Source organism: Marmota monax, unplaced genomic scaffold, assembly GCF_021218885.2.
Source record: "Marmota monax isolate L192 unplaced genomic scaffold, Marmota_monax_Labrador192_F-V1.1 WCK01_AAM20220418_F8-fsc00023, whole genome shotgun sequence".
Classification (NCBI taxonomy): domain Eukaryota; kingdom Metazoa; phylum Chordata; class Mammalia; order Rodentia; family Sciuridae; genus Marmota; species Marmota monax.
The window spans coordinates 11,142,757-11,162,649 of record NW_026692907.1 but is presented as its reverse complement, the minus strand read 5'-3'; the positions used below and the strand labels follow the sequence as shown (position 1 = coordinate 11,162,649).

At 31.7% G+C, this 19,893-nt stretch overlaps 1 protein-coding gene across 8 annotated transcripts in view; it reads left to right on the top strand.

Moving 5' to 3' along the window:
- The window catches only part of Dock7 (dedicator of cytokinesis 7), a 200,539-nt gene that overhangs the window by 44,247 nt on the left and 136,399 nt on the right, over positions 1–19,893 (top strand). For all 8 annotated transcript variants that reach the window (XM_046451169.2, XM_046451168.2, XM_058581538.1 and 5 more), the window contains exons 10-14: positions 3,580–3,660; positions 4,345–4,510; positions 8,841–8,983; positions 13,018–13,111; positions 14,142–14,304. In XM_046451169.2, the coding sequence (XP_046307125.1) occupies positions 3,580–3,660; positions 4,345–4,510; positions 8,841–8,983; positions 13,018–13,111; positions 14,142–14,304 (647 nt within the window). The remainder of the gene's footprint in view (positions 1–3,579; positions 3,661–4,344; positions 4,511–8,840; positions 8,984–13,017; positions 13,112–14,141; positions 14,305–19,893) is intronic.

Sequence of the window (19,893 nt, the reverse complement as noted above, 5' to 3'; positions counted from 1 at the left end):
ATTGTTATGTTACTTGAACATCATGTATTTATATCTTCAGTTTTATTAGAAAACAGCTAGTTTCCTAGCATGGTTTGTTCAAAGTATAGTCCCATCAGCAGTGTTTCAGAATTTTAGTTGCTCCAATTCCTTCTTATTACATGCTGTAATCAGACTGTGCTATTGTATTTACAAGTTTTTATTTTTTTTAACCTGAAAAATTCTATTGGGGGAAAGGGAGACATTTTAGAGCAATATGGTAAGTAGTAACTATTATATTAGCCACTTGTGAGTTGTAATTTTTAAATTGGGATTTTGCATATTGATATATTAACTGGAAATAAATTAATGACTGACTGCTTTTAAAAACATTTTTAATTGTGGAAAATTACACATAACATAAAATTTATCATGTTAACAATTTTTTAGTATGTGGGTCAGTATTAACTGTTTTCACATTGTTGTGAAACCATCTCTAGAAGTTTTTTGTTGTGCAAAAGTGAAACTCTATACTCACTAAATGACTCCCTGTTAGATGCTCTTCCCCAGCCCCTGCCAACCTTATTTTACTTTCTGTTTTTATGAATTTGACTACTCTAGCTACCTCTTATAAGTGGAATCATGCAGTATTTGTCTTTTTTGTGACTGGCTTATTTCTCTTAACATGATGTTTTCAAGGTTCCTGTAGGTTGTAATGTATGTTAGGATTTCCTTCCTTTTTGAATAATTTTTCATTGTAAATGTATATGAAAAAAAAAATATATTACATTCTAATCCATTCTCCACTTTGATAGACACTTTGCTTCTTCTGTATGGCTATAGTGACTAACGCCTTTATGAATATTGATATATAATTATCTGTTTGAGGCCTTTCAATTCTTTTGAATCTGTACCTGGAAATAAAATTACTTTATAAATTCTATTTTTAATTTTTTGAGGAAACTCCATACTCTTTTTCATAGTGACTTTACCATTTTACATTCCTGCTAATAGTGCATAAGTGTTTCACTTTCTTCTCATCCTCACTCACACTTATTTTCTGTTGTTAGCTACCATCCTGATGGATGTGAGATGATAATTTCATTGTGATTTGCATCTCTCTAATGTGTGATGTTGAGCATATTTCCACATGTTTGTTGGCCATTTGTGTAAATTCTTTGGAAAAATATCTATTCAAGTCCTTTGCCTGTAGGTTAATCAAGTTTTTGTTGTTGAATTGTAGGAGTTTTTTTTATATATATATTGTTGAAATTAACTTCATGTCAGATGTACGCTGTGCAGATATTTTCTCTCATTTTGTACATTGCCTTTTTGTTCTGTTTATTTTGTCCTTTGATATAGTAAATGTAAGTTTCAGTGTTGTCCAATTTATCTACCTACTTGTATTGTTTGTGCTTTTTGTGTCATATTTTAAGAAATCATTTGCAAGTCCAGGGTTATGAAGTTTCCCCCTATGTTTTATTATAGGGACTTTATGGCTTAAAGTCCTTTTTTTTTGCTACCAGGGATTGAACCCAGAGTTCAATCCAGTCATTTTTTTTAAGGGCTGAGCCATACCCCCAGCCTTTTTTAAGTTTTTATTTTAAGACAGAGTCTTGGTAAGTTGCTGAGGCTGGCTTTGAAGTTGCAGTTCTCCTTCCTTAGCCTTCCAAGCCACTGGGATTATAGATGTGCGCCATCATGCCTGGCATGATTTTAAGTCTGATTTAAGTCTTTGATCCATTTGACTTAATTTTTTGTTATTGCTTTTGTACTACTTGATAGAAACTCCTTAAGTAGAAGAGAATTTGTTTTATCTATATAGGTGTAAGTGAAAGGGTGGGGTTGTTAAATACCCAGTACGTTATTGAGAAAATATATTGTACAAATATATCAACTCATTTTCTACTATGAAAAACAGGTTTCCTTCAAAATGCCCATAACTGTGTCAGGGTAAATTCCACACTGTTTCTTTTATGAGGCCATATAGTATCTGGCAACTGACAAAACTTACTGAATTCATTACACTTTATTTTCTATTACACTAAGTTTTCAAAAGCACATTCACTCCCCATTCATATAGAGTGTGACATGTATATATCCATTTTATTGAGGTATTTTTCTCTAACTTGCTTTATATGACAAAGTCATTGCGGATTTTCTTTTTTTGTTGTTAGTTTTATATTAGTACATAATAACAGTGGGATTCATTGTGATGTATTTGTACATGCACATAGCATAATTTGGCATTTTGACTTAATTTTGGTGTAAGGTAATCATGGCGTAAGGTAAGGGTTGTTTTATTCTTTGCATTTGGATATCCAGCTTTCCACAATATTTGTTGAAAAAAATTATCTTTTTTTCTGTTGAGTGGTCTTGGCACTGTTATCTAAAATCATTTGACCATATATATGAAGTTTATATCTGAACTTTATTTTATTTCATTGTCTGTATGTCTGTCTTTATTCTAGTACCATACTGTTTTGATTACTCTAGTTTTGCAATAAATTTTCACATCTGGAAATGTGAGACCTTCAACTTTTTTTTTAAATTTTTCACTTGAGGGTGTTTTTTTTTTTTATGATTCGGATCCTTTTGAGATTCTTTCTGAATATTAAGATGGGTTTTTCTATTTCTGCAAAAAATCTCATTGGAATTTTGATAGAGATTTAATTAATAATAGATTACTTTGGATATTATTGGCATCCTAATGTTATTAAGTCTTTCAGTGCATGGACATGGGATATCTTTCCATTTATTTGTGTCTACTTTCATTTAACTATGTAAATATTTTAGTTTCTTTTTTATGTTTACTCCTAAATATTTTATTCTTTTTAATGTTGTTATAAATGTAATTGTTTTCTTAATTTTCTTTTGCAATTCCTCATTGTTAATGTGTCATTTTGGCAACCTGCAATTTGTTGGATTTACTTATTAGTTTTGATAGTTTTTTTTTTTTTTTTTTTTTGTGGGAGGTGGAATCTGTGAGAGTTTGGTACAGAAAAGATTATGTCAGGGCTGGGGCTGTGGCTTAGCGGTAGCATACTTGCCTGGCATGTGTGAGGCACTGGGTTTGATTCTTGGCATTGCATATAAATAAATAAATACAATAAAGGTCCATCTACAACTAAAAATATATTTTAAAAAAAGATCATGTCATCTGCAAAGATCATTTTAATTTTTACTTTCCAGTTCAGATACCTTTTATTCATTTTCTTAACTAATTGCTCTGGCTTTGACTTTCAGCATTATGTTGAGTAGAACAGGCAAGCCATGGACATATTTGTTTTGTTCTTGGGTTTAGAGGAAAAGCTTTCAGTCTTTCACCATTGGTTACAATGTTAGTTGTGAGTTTTTCATATACTGCCTTTATTATGTTGAGGTTCTTTCCTTGTATTCCTAGTTTGTTGAATGTTTCTATCAGGAAAGGATGTTAACTTTTATCTACTTTTCTGTATCTGCTTTTTATCTGCTTTTTCTGTATTAATTGAAATGATCATATTTATTTTCTGCCTTCATTTTGTTAATGCATTGATTTTTTTTGTATATTGAACCATCCTTGCATTTTTTGGACTTTTTTTTTTTAAAGCTTAATTAATCTTTACATTTTCCCTTTTACAGCTAGAAAAAGTCCTACAGCAAGGAGACATTGGAGAGTGTGCAGAACCATATATGATTTTCAAAGAAGCAGATGCCACCAAGGTAGAATGACATTTCCCCTTCACATTATTACTGTTGTTAATTTGGGACAGTAAATACAAAGTATATTAAAGAATTTCACTATTATGTCATTTTTGTTGTTGTTGTTATCCTACTTCCTTTTTTCCTTTTTTGGGGATCACGGTGACTGGGAATTTAATCCAGGGGTGCTTACCCACTGAGCTATATTCCCAGCCCTTTTTATTTACTTTTTAAAATTTTGAGACAGGGCCTCGCTAAGTTGCTAAAGCTGGTCTCAAACTTGCTGTTTCCTGCCTCATCCTTTCAAGTTGCTGGGATTTCAGGTGTGTGCCACTACTCCCAGTTCTTCCTTTTTATTTCCCTTTATTTCTCTTTCCATCTCTTTCCAGCCCTAATTTCTAAGGTAAGATACTGTCTATCCTATATCCTATAGGAAAAGAGTGTGTTAGGGAGGTTTTCAGTCAGACCATTGGTTAGCTCTTGCAGGCCACCTTAATATTTGTTTCAGGGGATATCTTTGTAGAAAGAATTGAGATTGTTGAGTGGTTAAGATAATGCATTGTTACTTGATCTCTGAAAAGTATAAATTGCCTTTCTTATCTTTGTTGAAAATTTAAAACTCTTAACCTACCCCTTTATATAGTATTAAATAACATCTAATTGATTTCTTTCAAGCTTAATAATGTTTGAAGTTCTTTTTTGCAGAATAAGGAAAAATTGGAGAAGCTGAAAAGTCAGGCTGATCAGTTTTGCCAAAGACTCGGGAAATATCGCATGCCTTTTGCTTGGACTGCCATTCATTTGATGAATATTGTTAGCAGTGCTGGGAGTTTAGAAAGAGATTCTACAGAAGTAGAAATCAGTACTGGAGGTAAGCATGTTTTATATAAAATATTTCTAAATGTATAATTATTTTTTCTTATATAGTCTTATTTATATACTGCACAGTGTGGCATAGAAATAATTTTTTTCTTCTTTTTCATTTAACACTTTTATTGAAGTATAATTTGAATATCATACAATTCACCTATTTAAAGAGTATAATACAGTGGTTTTTGTTATATTCACAGTGTTCTGCAACCATCACCACAATCTAATTTTGAAACACTTTTGTACCCATTAGCAGGTACTCCTCATTCTCCTCTAATTCCCAAACCCAGCTGTAAATAACCACTAATACACTTTCTGTCTTTAAGGATTTTCCTATGCCAGGCATTTCATACACAAGCAGTTTTACAATATGAGTTCTTTTGTGGCTAGCTTCTTTTACTTAGCGTGTTTTCATAAGGTTCATCCCATTTGTAGCATGTATCACTGCCTTTTTTTTATTGCCATGATAATTCATTGTATTAATGTACTATATTTGGCTTATCTGTTTATCATTTGATGGCCATATGGGTTGTTTCCACTTTTTGATTATTTTGAATAAATGCTGTAATGACCATTCATATATAAGCTTTTGTGTGGACATATATTTTTATTTCTCTTAAATATATAGCTAGTTGTATGATAATTCTGTTTAACCTTTTGGGGATTTATCATATTATTTTCCAATGTGACTTCACTTTCAAACATCTTGCTATCAATTTATGAAAGTTCCAATTTTTCCAAAATCTTTGCCAGTACTTAGTTATCTGTTCTTTGATTATAACCAACCAGCCAAGCTCAGGTGAAGTGTTATCTCATCATGGTTTAGATTTGCCTTTCCCTGATAACTAATGATACTAAGCATCATTTTGTGTGTATTGGCTTTTTGTGTGTCTTCTTTGAAGATTATAGATTATTATCCTTTGTCCATTTTTTAATGGCTTTGTTGTCTTTTTGTTATTTAATTAATGCCTTATTTTTAAATGTGATTTTTATCTTCTTGTCTTTGAGTTGTTAGAGTTCTTTACATGTACTGGATACAAATCCCATATCTAATGTATGATTTGAAAATATTTTCTCTTATTTTGGATTCTCTTTTCTTGGTGGTATTATTTACAGTACAGAAGTTTTGAATTTTGGTGAAGTCCAGTTTTTCTATTTATTTTTGTCACTGTGATTTTGGTGTTGTGTCTAAGAAACTGATACCTAACCCAAGATTAAGACAATTTACTGTTAGGTTTTATTATAACATTTTTGTAGTTTTAGCTCTTACATTTAGGGTTATGATCAGTTTTAAGTTAAAATTTATATACAATACAAGATCAGGGTCCAACTTTATTATTTTTTTATTTGTCCATACACCATTTGTTGAAAAGGCTATTAAAATAACCCATTGAATAGTCTTAGCATGCTTGTCAAAAATCTATTGATTATAGATTGTAGGTTTATTTCTGGGCTCTTAATTCCATTCCACTGATCTAGATGTCTAACCTTATTCCAATACTATACTGTTTTACTTTAGCTTTTAGCAAATTATGAAATTGAGAAAACTGGGCCTCTAACTTTGTTAGCTTTTCTCAAGATTATTTTGGCTATTTTGGATTCCTTGTATTTTTATATGAAAGTTTGGATTAGTTGTCAATTTCTGTAGAAAGACTGCTAGAATTTTGATAGGGTTTGCATTGAATCTATAGATCAATTTATAAATTATTGTCATCTTAATGATATTAAGTCTTTGACTCCAAGAACATGGGATGTTTTCCCCCATTTATTTAAATCTGTTAGTTTTTTTTTAGCAATGTTGTGTAGTTTTCAGTATATCTTTTGCCCTTATTACATTTATACCCAAGTATTTTATTGCATTTTGATACTATTTTAAATGGAATTATCATCTTGATTTAGATTTCAGAATGACCATTTTTAGTGTATAAAAACATACTTGACTTTTGCACATTGATCTTGTACTGTGAAACATTTTTTAAATTTGTTAATTCTAATTGTTATTGTTTGTTTTCTCTAGATTCCTTGGGATTTTCTATATATAAAATTAAGACATTTGAAAATAAAAATAGGTTTACTTTTCTAATCTGTATGCATTTTAAAATTTTTCTTTTCTAATTGTCTTAACTAGAATCTCCAAACAAAGATAAGTAGAAGTGGCAAGAGTGGATATCCTTGTTTCACTCCTGATCTTAGGATGTATTCATTCTGTCTTTTACAAACATCAAGCACTGTGTTTGCTATAGGATTTTCTTTTCACTCTCTCTCTCTCTCCCTCTCCCTCTCCTTTTCTCTCTCCCTCTCCCTCTTCTTTCTCTTCTCCCTCCTTTGGTGATGGGGATTGATCCCAGGATAAGCATATGCTCTATCACTTAGCTAAATACCAGACTGTAGTAGGATTTTGGCAGATGTGCTTTAGTCGGTTGAGGAAGTTCCCTTTTATTCCTAATTTTTTTTTTTAGTGCTTTTATCATGAAAGATGATTGAATTTTATCTAATGTTTTTTTCTGCCTCTTGAAATGATTTTTATGTTTTGCCCTGTTGCATTGATTGATTATTTTTTGGATGTTAAATTAACTTTAAATTCCTGGGAAAGTCCTGTTTGGTCATGGCATATAATCTTTTCCATGTGTTTGCTAGTTATTGTGTTCAGGCATTTTGCATCTTTATTCATATGGTTTACTTTGTAGGTGTGTAGTTTTTCTTTCTTGTGATACCTCTGTCTGGTTTTGGTGTCAGGGTAATACTGGCCTGATAGAATGGAGTAGGAAGTGTTCCTTCTGTGTTTTGGAAGAGTTCTTGGATGATTGTTATTAGTTCTTTTAAAGATTGGAAGAATTCCAGTAAAGCTTTCTTGACCTGGTCTTTTCTTGTGGTAAGTTCTTCTATACTAATTAGACCTCTTCACTTGTTTTAGTTTTCTCTTTTATCTTGAGTCAGATTTATTAGTACCTTGTATCTTTCTGGAAATTTGTACATTTCATGTAAGTTTGAATTATTATCTAAGTATTGGCCTATACTTGTTTATAATATTGATATATATATTTCTTTTAACCTGTAGATTCAGTAGTAATACTGCTCTTCAATTTATGACATTAGTATAGTAAGCTTTTCCATTTTTCTTCATTAATTTAGCTGAAGGTTTGTGAATGTTTTCTTTTTGAAGAAATAATTTTTGGTTTTATTGATTTTTCTCTGTTGTTTTCTCTAGTTTCTATTTCATCAGTTTCTACTCCGATATTGTCTTTTCTGTATCCAGCTCTCTTTGGTCTTAGTTTCTCTTTGCTAGTTCCTTGAAGTATGAGATTATGTTACTGATTTGAAATATTTCTTTTTAATATAGGCATTTTTTAGCTATACATTTTCCTCTGAGCACTGCTTTCAGTATTCCACTTGTTTCATTTTTATTTTCATACATCTTACTTTATAATTTCCTGTGTATAATCCCTTCTTTTCCCATTGGCTATTCCCAAGTGCTATTTCACTTCCAATTGTGAATTCTTCACATTTTTTACTATTGATTTATAATTTAATTCCACTGTTTTTAAAAATATTTTTTTTTAGTTGCAGATGGACATAATACCTATATTTTCTTTCTTTATTTTTATGTTGTGCTGAGGATTGAACTTAAGAGCCTCACATATGCTAGGCAAGTGCTCTGTTACTGAGCTATAACCCGAGCCCCAAACTCCACTGTTTTTGGAGGACATATTTTTCATGATTTTGATTCTTTTGGATTTATTGTATCTTATCTTATGTCTTATTATATGGACTGTTTTGGAGAATGTTTTATAAGTGCTTAAAGAATATGTAATTCTCTCTTACTTAGTAAAGTCTAAAATAAATGTCTCTTTGGTCCAGTTTGTTTATAGTTTTGTTCATATATTCTGTTTCATCATTGATCTTCAATTTGGTTGTTCTGTTTGTTTTAAATAGTAGAATTATCTTATATACACGGATCTTTTGCACCACAAGGAAAAAGAATTACCTCGTGAAGTTTTTATCTTTCAGTTCTGTTTCAAATTCAAATGCTAAGACTGTATTACCATTATAGGTGACTAAAATTTCCATTTTGGCAAATATGTCATATAAATGAGTAGCTAGCTCCTCCATAGCTGCTTTTTGTAGTATATCTTTGATCATACACATAGCTCCTTGTGTGTTATAGTCTTTTAAAAAGAGAGCCAAAAGATTCAAGAGATTTCTTCCTAATCTCTCTAATATGCTACAATTTTCAATTTTAGTGTATTAGTGGATTCTTCCCTAGGTTTGAAAGCTGCTTTAAATTTAAAATTTTATGAAAATGATTGTCTTATTTTATTTCCCCTTGGTAGAACGAAAAGGGTCCTGGTCAGAAAGGAGGAATTCTAGTATTGTTGGCAGACGATCACTTGAAAGGACAACAAGTGGAGATGATTCTTGCAACTTGACCAGCTTTCGACCTGCTACTCTTACAGTGACCAATTTTTTTAAGCAGGTATTGTTCTGTCATGTAGGAGTTCTGGGAAGATGTTTGTATATAAATTTCTTTTAGTTTTAGTTCAGGAAAGTAATAATTGTACCATACATGTACATTCTGTGATTCTTAGAATCATGTGTGATTCTTAGAATCATGTGTGATTCTAAGAACTTTTTAAATTTTTTTAAAAATACATGACAGCAGTGGAATGCATTACAATCCTTATTACACATAAAAGCACAATTTTTTAGTATTAGAACTTTTATTTATTTATTTATTTTTAATGGTGGTAGTGTGGATTTAACCCAGGGCCTTGAACATGTTAGGCAAGTGCCCTACCTCTGAGCCATATTCCCAGCCTAACTTTAAAGAAAGAATAAAAATTTAAAAAATAATAAGAGTAAAAGCTATAAGAATAAGAAACAATTTATATTCTATTGTTTTATTATTATAGTTATATAAAATTGACTTTAACATTATTAATGCATCAAAATTAATCTTTCATACCTATATCTTATTTCTCATTTGTAATGTATAACTTATCTTAAGCATTGATGATTTATGAATTTCCTTAGAGTGAATGTGTACTTTTCTTTGTCTTCCCCACCCCAATTTTTCTGACCTAGACTACCATAATCTACAGTATGTGGAATAAAACATTTAGACCTGTATAGTTCATTTCTGTGCTAAATTGTAGTCAGTGTTTTAAGAGATGGATTTATATATCCAAGAGTGTTTTTTCTTTAAGGACATTTTCTTTGAAAGCTGTTCCTTCCACTTCAAATCAAATCAGTATTTTTCACAAGCCAATCATGACCCATTAGTGGTATTGGAAACCAGTTTAGAAGTTAATACCCAGCAGAAAAAATAATAGTGTGTTGTGCTTCCTGTGGTTAAATATTGCTTAGGGAGCCATTTTGTGTATATGAGTATTTTGGGTTTTGATGTAAAATGGATTATTATATTGCAATCAAGATCAACAAATTTTGAAAGTTTTTGTCCTAAGTGAGAAGATGAATGGATTCATCTATGAATAGAGAGGAAACTTAGATTGAAGGAAAATGCTAAGAATTATCTCAGACTTCTTCATTTTGAGGTGTTATTTTAAGGAATTCTCTAATTATAATTTGAGAGGACAAGGTCAGAATGTTCATTGAATTGACAGCAATCTACTTGAAGCTCCCTTCTCTGAAACAGGTCAGTGGTATTCATAGGTGACTCCTGTGAGACATTCTAATGGATAAAAAGCAAATGATAAAGTGGTAAGGGTCTTTTTATTATGGACAGTTATAAAAGAAAGCATCCAGAGAAGGCTATAACAGTGTTACCTGAATGAAATGATAGGACAAATACAGGTGGAAACCAGGGCAGTAGATTAATCTGAAACAATAACACAATCTTGGAGATATGATGCTTCTTTCGGTTTCTATTTCAGCTGCTGTGTCACTTCTGCTACTGTTTACATAGCTTTCTTTTTATTTCATCAACCTTCTATATCCTTGAACTGGTGCAGTAAACCAGAATCAATAAGCCATCTACCCCTCTCCTGTTTAGCCAACAGTTATATTTGGAGCATTCATCATGTAACAGACACTATTTTTAAAAATTAAATTTGATTTATTTTAAAATTTGTATATAAAAACAAAAATTATACATATTAATGGGGATAATATGGTATTTCATTATATGTATACAGTGTAATATCTTTAAATGAGGTTAAAAGATTTCTCTCCTCAAACATTTATCTTTTCTTTATTGTGAAAACTTACAATATATACTTCTTTTTGAAATTTGATGTTCATTATTGTTATCTATAATCACCCCACTGAGCAATATAGCACACTGGTAGACACTTGTTTTAAATACTGGTAACTGGAAATTAGCACTAAGTACTTCTGAAAACTTAAATGATTACTAGAAGTGTAGAGCAATAAAAAGGAAAGCATTTGCAATTTGTTTTCTGAAATTCTGTACTAAATCTATTTAGCCATGAGCATGTGCTATTTATTTATAAGTATTTTTATTTTTATTATTATTATTTTTTTTAAAGAGAGAGTGAGAGAGAGAGAGAGAATTTTTTAATATTTATTTTTTAGTTCTCGGCGGACACAACATCTTTGTTTTTGTATGTGGTGCTGAGGATCGAACCCGGGCCGCACGCATGTCAGGGGAGCGCGCTACCGCTTGAGCCACATCCCCAGCCCCTATAAGTATTTTTAAATAGCTAGAAAATTATACATTACACAAATGCAAATTAAGTAAAAAGCAGAGATACAGTTTTAGCAAAGTAGAATTCAAGACATAAATTTCCCTTAAATGAGACACAGTAAGCAGTTTTTCCCCTATTTTATGAGAGATTACTATCTACAGTTGGGATGATTTAGTTATCAAGAGTGTTTATATATAAAATGTTTCAAGCCAAAAATTATTAGAAGTATATTAAGATTTTAAAACAAAGTCAAACTCACACATTTGCTTTAGAGACATTATTCTATACATTGACAGCTTCATGAGTTATTTGTAGTCTCAGGATTACAGAACAGTAAACAAGCAATGATGAGGGGGCAAGTGTCAGCTAGACTACTCCAGCAAACTAGTGTTTGAAGGTTGGCTGGTATCAGCTGATCTAGCCTGACTTCTGCTGGTTATACTGAAATGACTCAGCTTTGTTCCATGGCTCTGAATGTCTGCTCTTATCTTCTAGCAGGTTAGCTTGGTCAGGTTCTCATAGCAGTGCCAGAAATTCAAGAGAGAGAGAGGGCAAGCTAAATTGTGCAAATGCTTTCTAGTTTCTTTTGCACATATTTACTTACTGGCCAAAGGAAGGCACATGACCAAATCTAGAGGTGGGAATTATGGCACAACCAGCTAAAGGCACAGAAATAGGACATAAATGGTAGAGGCCAGTAATATAATTTTATAGGTTAAGTAAATGGAAGTAATTTAGTCTAGAGATAATCTGAATGTATTATGAATAAGGACTATATTAATTCTGTAGTCAAAAGGAGAGGATTTATTCTTTCAGTAACTATTTTTTAGTAAATGAACCTTTATCTTAGGTAACTGAAAAAACTTTATATATAGTCAAATTCTCCAACCATAACCCAAATAAGAGTAAAAACTGTTTAAAGGTACCAACAAAAAAATCTATAACCACTTAGAAATTAAAAATCACTTCCCAAATAATGAGATAAAAGAAGATCTATTCTGTTCCCAGTTAGAATATAATAATGAACAAATGAAAAATGTCTCTAGGGAAGCTCACAGTAACAAAGTAGTCTTACATAAAATACAGGACAACATACAAATAAGCATATATACAAATAAGAAAATGAAATGTCAAAAGCAGGTGGTTTGGATTAAATACTGACTCTTAGTAAAGGAAAAAAAATCAACCTCGAACTATTTTAATTATAAGAAAAAAAGAAAATATTAACATTAAATTGAAAATTTCATATTATTCAGATTTTTGCCCACTTTTTGTCTCGGATTGAGATAATTTTGGAAGATTTTTTTTTTCTCATAGTCTTAGTATCAGGATAGTTATGCTTTTCCTTAACAGCAGTTTTATTGTTGTTTTTCTTTTATAAAAAACTTTAACCAATCTGTAGATTTTGCACTTGAGAAATTAGGTAATATAAAGTTGAAAAGACAAATATGAACTCAAGTATAACAAATTTATAAGACTTGTAGATTTTTGCATTTTACATTACATTGCTTATTGATTCTGTTTTATATCTATATTCCTTTTTTTCTTTTCACCTACCTCTAACTTGTATTTGTTTTCTATATTTTATAGTGTTCTCTAGTACTATATAGGTGTAGATAATGGACTATAAGTAAATAAGAAAGATAATGCTATCATAAATCTCAGTAAAATTTGAAAGACCAACAGAAAAGAGAATAAGTTGAGATATTTATACTTATTAATTGAATTTTTCATTCTGACAGCATTATAGAAGAATTTCATGCTAATTAGCAAGCAGTATAAATGTATTTCTGTCTACTATATTTGTTTTACCACGTACTTCTATTTCTATCATTTAAATCAGGAAGGAGACCGTTTAAGTGATGAAGATCTGTATAAATTCCTTGCTGATATGAGAAGGCCATCTTCTGTCTTACGGCGACTGAGACCTATTACAGGTATTTTCAAATATTTGAGTATGTTTGGTTACGACTGTTGTCATCACTAATATATTAGTTACAGTTATGCATTCCTTATTTTCGCTTATTTGGCCCATACATATTTCTATGCTCAGTAATTGTCAATCTTCTTCACCTTATCAACTATAATGTGTTCTAATGATTTATATGTAGGATTTAGCACCTTTGATAATTTGAGTTCTAAAATGAAAATGATGAGTAATATTCTGGCTTAAAATTATTTTCTAGAGGGAAAAATGTGCACATGGAATGCTAAATATTCAGAACAAACCATTCCAGAGTAAAGCTGTTTTGAAATCTACTAAGCCAAAATAAATCATTTAGCCTTGAACTGTTGGCTTATCACTGTACGTTTTTTTTTTTAATTCTTATTGATTTCTTCCATTCATTATTCAGAAAGCATTTGTTAAGTTATATGCATGTATTCAGGTATTAATAATTTCCAAGTTCGAGACTCAATAAAATAAAATGATTTAAAGTCTGAGATGATAGTAATTTGACTTCTGTAGTATTCTTCCCAGACTTTCTGCAAAATAGGATCTCAGTTCTTCCCAAATCATTTTTATCATTATTATAGTCAGCTTTCTATAATTGTGACAGATTATTTGAGAAAAATGAACTTAAAAAGGAGGAAAGATTTATTTTGGCTTTTAGTTTCAGAGGTTTTGGTCCATAGTTGATTGGCTTTGTTGCTTTTGGACCTGTTGTGAGGCAGTGCATTATGGCGGGAAACATGTGGTAGAGCAAATCTACTTACTTCATGGCAAGTATAAAGCAAAACCAGAGAAAGTGGCTGGGTCTCAGTATCTTCTTAAGGGTCCCACCCACAGTGACCTAACTTCTTTCACTAAGCGCCACCTCCTAAAGGTTCCACCAATCCCAATAATACCACATGTGGCTATCAACCCTTTAACACAAGAGCCTTTGGGGGACAGTTCAGATCTAAAATATGCCAGTCATTGAATTTTTATTTATTATGATTACATTGTTCTTACATTTTTATATGTAGCTCAGCTGAAGATAGACATTTCTCCTGCACCCGAAAATCCTCATTATTGCCTAACCCCAGAGCTGCTTCAAGTGAAGCTTTATCCCGACAGTAGAGTCAGACCTACCAGAGAAATTTTGGAGTTTCCTGCAAGGGATGTCTATGTTCCAAACACTACTTACAGGTAAGAGATTTTTGGAGACTGCTGAGATAAGGTATTATATATTCTAAAGTATTATATTATATATACTAAAGTAAAGCTAGAAAGAAACTGTCCTAGAAACTTTATAGCTTTGTTACTTATTCCATCTCTCACTGTGATGGAATGTTTTTATATAATGGTTAATAGCTGTTGTGTATTAAGTTGTTACTGTGTACCAGGTAAATTACCTTACATGAATTATCTTATTTAATCCTCATACTTTGTGTATGAGGATTAAATAAGATAATTCATTTTAGAGGTGAATAAACCAAGGGATAGAGGGTTTAAAAATATTGCTGAGCACCATACTTTAGTACAGTGGTGGCTGGCATTTGATACCTGGGCTGTTAGGTTAAAACATTTGAACTCCTAACTCATATATTTTCTCAAATGTTTATTATATAACTAATATTATACATGAACCAAATTTACATACTTACATTATTTTCTAACAGTTAGTAAAAAATATGGGTTAGGTGTATTCTACCTAGAGAATACTAGGTACATAGTTGTTGGATATAACTTCTTAGGCAGAATGCTACACAATGTGAGGAGTGTCATTTCCTGATGAATGATGCTCTTTTTGTTTGTGAATTCTGAGATCATGACTCTGTTATTGAGATATCCAACAGGGCAGCTCAGATATGATATTCTGAAACAGAACTTTGAGTTTTCATGCAAGACTTCCCCATCCTAATATATTTTACTACCAGTTACCAAATTCCCGAAGAAAAAAATTTTGAAATCACAGTTTCTCTCTTTTCCTTACCCCAGCATTTATTCAGCCAAGTTATTATAGGCTTTACTTTCAAAATATATCCTGAATCCAATGCTTCTTATCACTTCCACCTTTTAAAAATTTTAGTCTAAGGCACCAGTAGAACAGCACTATCAGGTAGAAATACAATGGGAACCACATTTGTAATTTAAGATTCTATAGTTGCTACATTAAAAAAAGAATCAAGTGAAATTAATTTTAATTATGTTGTTTAACTTAGTGTATAAAAAATATTATTGCTTTCACTTCAACATGTAATAAATGTAAAAAGTTGGTATTTTACTTTTCTCTCCTAGTAAAATTTTTGAAATCCAGTGTATATTTTATTATTAAAGCACACTTCAGTTCAAATGATCCACATTTCAAATGTTTAGTAGCCACTTGGGACTGGAAGCTACCATATTGAATAGCTATTTTTTTTCTATCCCCAACTCAGTCACTTCTCAGTATTACAGCTGAAGAGATCTTTAAAGGTTATAAGTTTATTCATTTCTCTGTCTGAAACTCTCAAGTGACTTCCATTAAAAGCAAACAGGATTTTTTTTAAAAAAATAATAGTCTATAAGACTTCTTGATCTGGCTCCTTTCTCTAATTTCACTTTGCTTTACTCCCTTCATTTTACCTCAGTGGCCTTTCTGTTCATCCTTGAACAAACAATTCCATTCTGCCTAAGGTTTTTCCATTTGCTTTTGCTCTGCCATTTTTGTTTTCTTCATATTTTCACATGACTTGTTTCCTTATCAGTCATGCATTTGCTTATATGTCACTTTCTAGAGAGGCTTTTCCTTATTATCCTAACTAAAAAGATCCAGTGTTTTCCTCCTCTGGCTCTTTACCCTATTTATATTTTCATTATCTGGGGTTATAACGTATAATTAAATGATCTTTTTTTGTTTTGTTTTGTTTTTCTCACTTGAGTGTAATACTGAAAAGGGCAGGGTCTGTTTTGTCTCATTTACCACAATATTTCAGAGTCTAGAATAGTTTTCTACCTCATAGAAAGTATACAATAAATGTTTATTCTATCAATTAAAAATATTAGAAACTGTAGAGTGGTAGAAGAATGTGGTTTAAAAATTATACATGGGCTGGGGATGTGGCTCAAGCGGTAGCGCGCTCGCCTGGCGTGCGTGCGGCCCGGGTTCGATCCTCAGCACCACATACAAACAAAGATGTTGTGTCCTCCGAAAACTAAAAAATAAATATTAAAAAATTATAAAAAAAATAAAAAAAAATTATACAGATGTAACTGTTTATTATTTGGATGACAACGTTATGGGTCAGCTAGCACCCCTCCAGGGTAGTTTCTTGCTCAGGAGGTGATGAGCCAGCTAAGTAAAAGAAAGTCTGAAATATTTAGTAAAGAAATAAGAGCCAGAGCCAGAAATTAGGTTCAAAAAAGGGGAGCTCCTGATAGGTCCTCCAGTCTACATAGGAGCTGGAACGACTAGAAAAATGGTTCCTGTCCTTCATTTAAGGGAGACTACATCAAAGGCAGGGATAAGGTTTCAGCAAGAGGATTCTTGATTCTTGGTGTGGCAGGGGACTTGCAGCAAACATGTTGACTGGCATCTTGGCAAGCCACCCATCTCTGGTCCTGTGCGGAACCTGTGGCAGAGCTATATAGAAAGTCACATGTACTAGGCAGTCTCAACCATCAGGGATGCCGGCTGCTGCTGGGAGTTCCCGGATAGCAGACTTTCCTACCAATGGTTTCTGTATCAACTGGGTTCACGCACATTTCACAGGTTGCTTCCAGCAACTTAGGGATAATTACTTTATTGGCCACTGTTTTCATTTTAATAAAATGTGAGATAATAATACCTGTTTTCTTTTGGATGAGTGCAAAGCACAAAACTTTCCATGTAATTGATAATGTGAGTTAAATTCCTGGGGCTTGCAACCTAAACAAGAAGATACGATAAAGAGAAAAAAAATTGTGTGCATATGTGTATGTGTGTGTACTTATTTATGTAGCTATAAAAAGAAGCAAAGTAGGGGTTCCGGTTGTGGCTCAGTTATAGAGCACTAGATTTAGCATGTGTGAGGCACTGGGTTTGGTCCTCAGCACCACATTAAAAAATAAATAAATAAAAGTTATTGTTTCCATCTACAACTAAAAAAAAGTTAAAAAAAGAAACAAAATAGAACAAACTATTTGACAAGTTGTGTACATGCCTATTTACAAGGACATGGAATTAGAATAATTTTATAATTAGAAGAATTATATAATCTCTTAGAGGAGATGAAAAGTAAACACACCAAAAGATTTTAATGGTTTTATAAATTATAAGTTACTATGGTTTTGTTTTGAGTTTATACAGAATGTATAAGTGTGTCTTAGTAGCTATTTAAGATAACTTGTTTATTTGGATTTGCTGTTGGTTTTTTTGGTAAATGCTTTCTCATTTGAAATAGTATTGGTAAGACTAGTTGGTAGTTTATAAACTAGAATTAGTTTCTATTCTTAGAGTAAACTTTTCTGGCAAAGGAATGAATCATAACATATTAGTTGGGAATGATCTTGAGAGATTGTTGACAATATCTTGGGTCATTTAGTTTGGACTGTCTAATTACTCTATTAATTCTAGAGTTAATACAATTCCACATTATTATTAAAAATATATTCTAGGCAAAAAGCTTTTTAAAAAACAATTCATTATGTATAAGTAAGAATTTTTCTTCTCTCATGAGTGAACAGTTTATTCCCAGAGAAGACAGAATTAGCTAAGCTCATCAGGAAGATTGGACATTCCTATTTAATATGTATTGAATATGAATACTGTTTTTTTAGGTGAATTTATTTTTTCATTCTTTTTAGATATGTATGACAGTAGAGTATATTTTGAAATATACATACATGAAGTATAATTTATTCTATTTAAAATCACATTCTTGTGGTTGTACATGATATGGCGATTCATTGTTGAGGTTAACCCAGGAGGACCTAGTCTTTTTAAATCCTTTACCATGGTAAACGAGGATATATAGACATGTAGTCATTTCTAGCAATCAGGAAATAAATGACATATTTCTTGTTGAGCCAAACAAGTGAGGTTTACATCAAATGATTCCTTTATCAATGAAATGTTATCACAGTATCATAGAAGAGGTAGCAATGGGACTGTTACCTTATCACAACCAAACAATAAGCCCTTTCTTACTGGCAGGAAAAAAAAATCTTTATGGAATATCTTAAATCATCTGAAAGTTAGATAGTAGATCCTGTGCAGTGTTACTTGTGTGCTAAATTGTTACTTGGCCAACATTCTTGCATTTGAGTTGTAACAGATCAAGGTACATCTAATTGAGCAAATGCTTATGTGTTTTATTGACATCCAGTTTTTTAAGAGATGTGTCCACAGAGCACATGATATTCTTGGCAGGATTTTTTAGTTAGTCTCTTTCCCAACAATAGCCTAGGTGTAATTAAACCTGCTGAACTTTTGTTATTCTATCCAGTTTTTTTTTTTTTTTTGGAGGAGACTATGGCTAGAAATATTACCAAGATTATAAGAATAAAGTGGTACAGACGTCATAACTATTACTGTGAGAAACTAAATGAAAAGATGTGGTAGATGATGTTCTTGACCTTCACAGGAGTATCTCTTAATAAACTTTAGTAAATCTGTTTTTTGTGAACTAACTGGAACATAGTTTAAACTTTTTGTTGTATAAAATTCCAAATATAGGGCTGGGGCTGTGCCTTAGTGGTGGAGTGCTTGCATCTTGTGAGGCACTGGTTTCGATTCTCAGCACCACGTATAAATAAATGAATAAAATAAAGGTCCATCAACAACTAAAATAAATAAATAGGTAAATAAGTAAGTAAATAAGTAAAAAATAGAAATTCCAAATATATACAAATAATGAGAAAAGTGTAGTTAATTACTGTTAGCATTGTTATTCTTTTTTTGGTACCAGGGTTTGAACCCAGGGGTATTTAACCATTGACACACATCTCTAGACCTTTTTTTTAAAAAAAGAAAAAAAATTATTGTAGATGGACACAATACCTTTCTTTAAGTTTATTTTTATATGGTGCTGAGAATCAAACCCAATGCCTCACATGTGGTAGACAGGTGTTCTACCACTGAGACACAACCCAGCCCTCCCTCGACCTTTTTGAAACAGGGCTGGCTTTAAACTTGTGGTCATCCTGCCTCAGCTTCCCAAGTCGCTGGGATTACAGGCGTGTGCTACTGTGCCTGTGCCCGACTTGTCATTCTTGTTTCATCTGTAACTTATCCTTTTCTCTCTCTCCAGTCAGACTTGAAAGAAATGCACCCATCATAGCATTTCAATTGTTAAGTCCTGCAATATGTATCTAACAGATACTTTTTAAAAATTAGCCATAATAACAAATGAAATGCTTTATGATCTCTTTATGGATTTATTATTCTCAGTTTTTTTCTGAAGAGTTTAATGAGCTTATTATAGACTGATTGAACTTTTTAACCTAAAATTTTGTTTCTAGAACTAGCTTGACGGGTCAGAGTGAGTAAATACCTGAAATACCTGTTCTCTCCATTGTGACATGAGAACCATGTGATTCATGTTTCTGAAACTAGGTTATTATACCATGTTAGGTCTTTCATTGGAGCCCATTTAATAATTTATTTATTTATTTCTGTGAATCTTGTGATCTTCATTTTTGGAATAAAGTTTTTAAGTGCATAAAATAAAATTCATAGGATAATAAAAGAAATAAATTATGTTGAGTTAATATCAAAATATTAAAATTGTGATCTTTCTTTATTAGTGAATTAAATAATAAGATATAGCCTGAGAT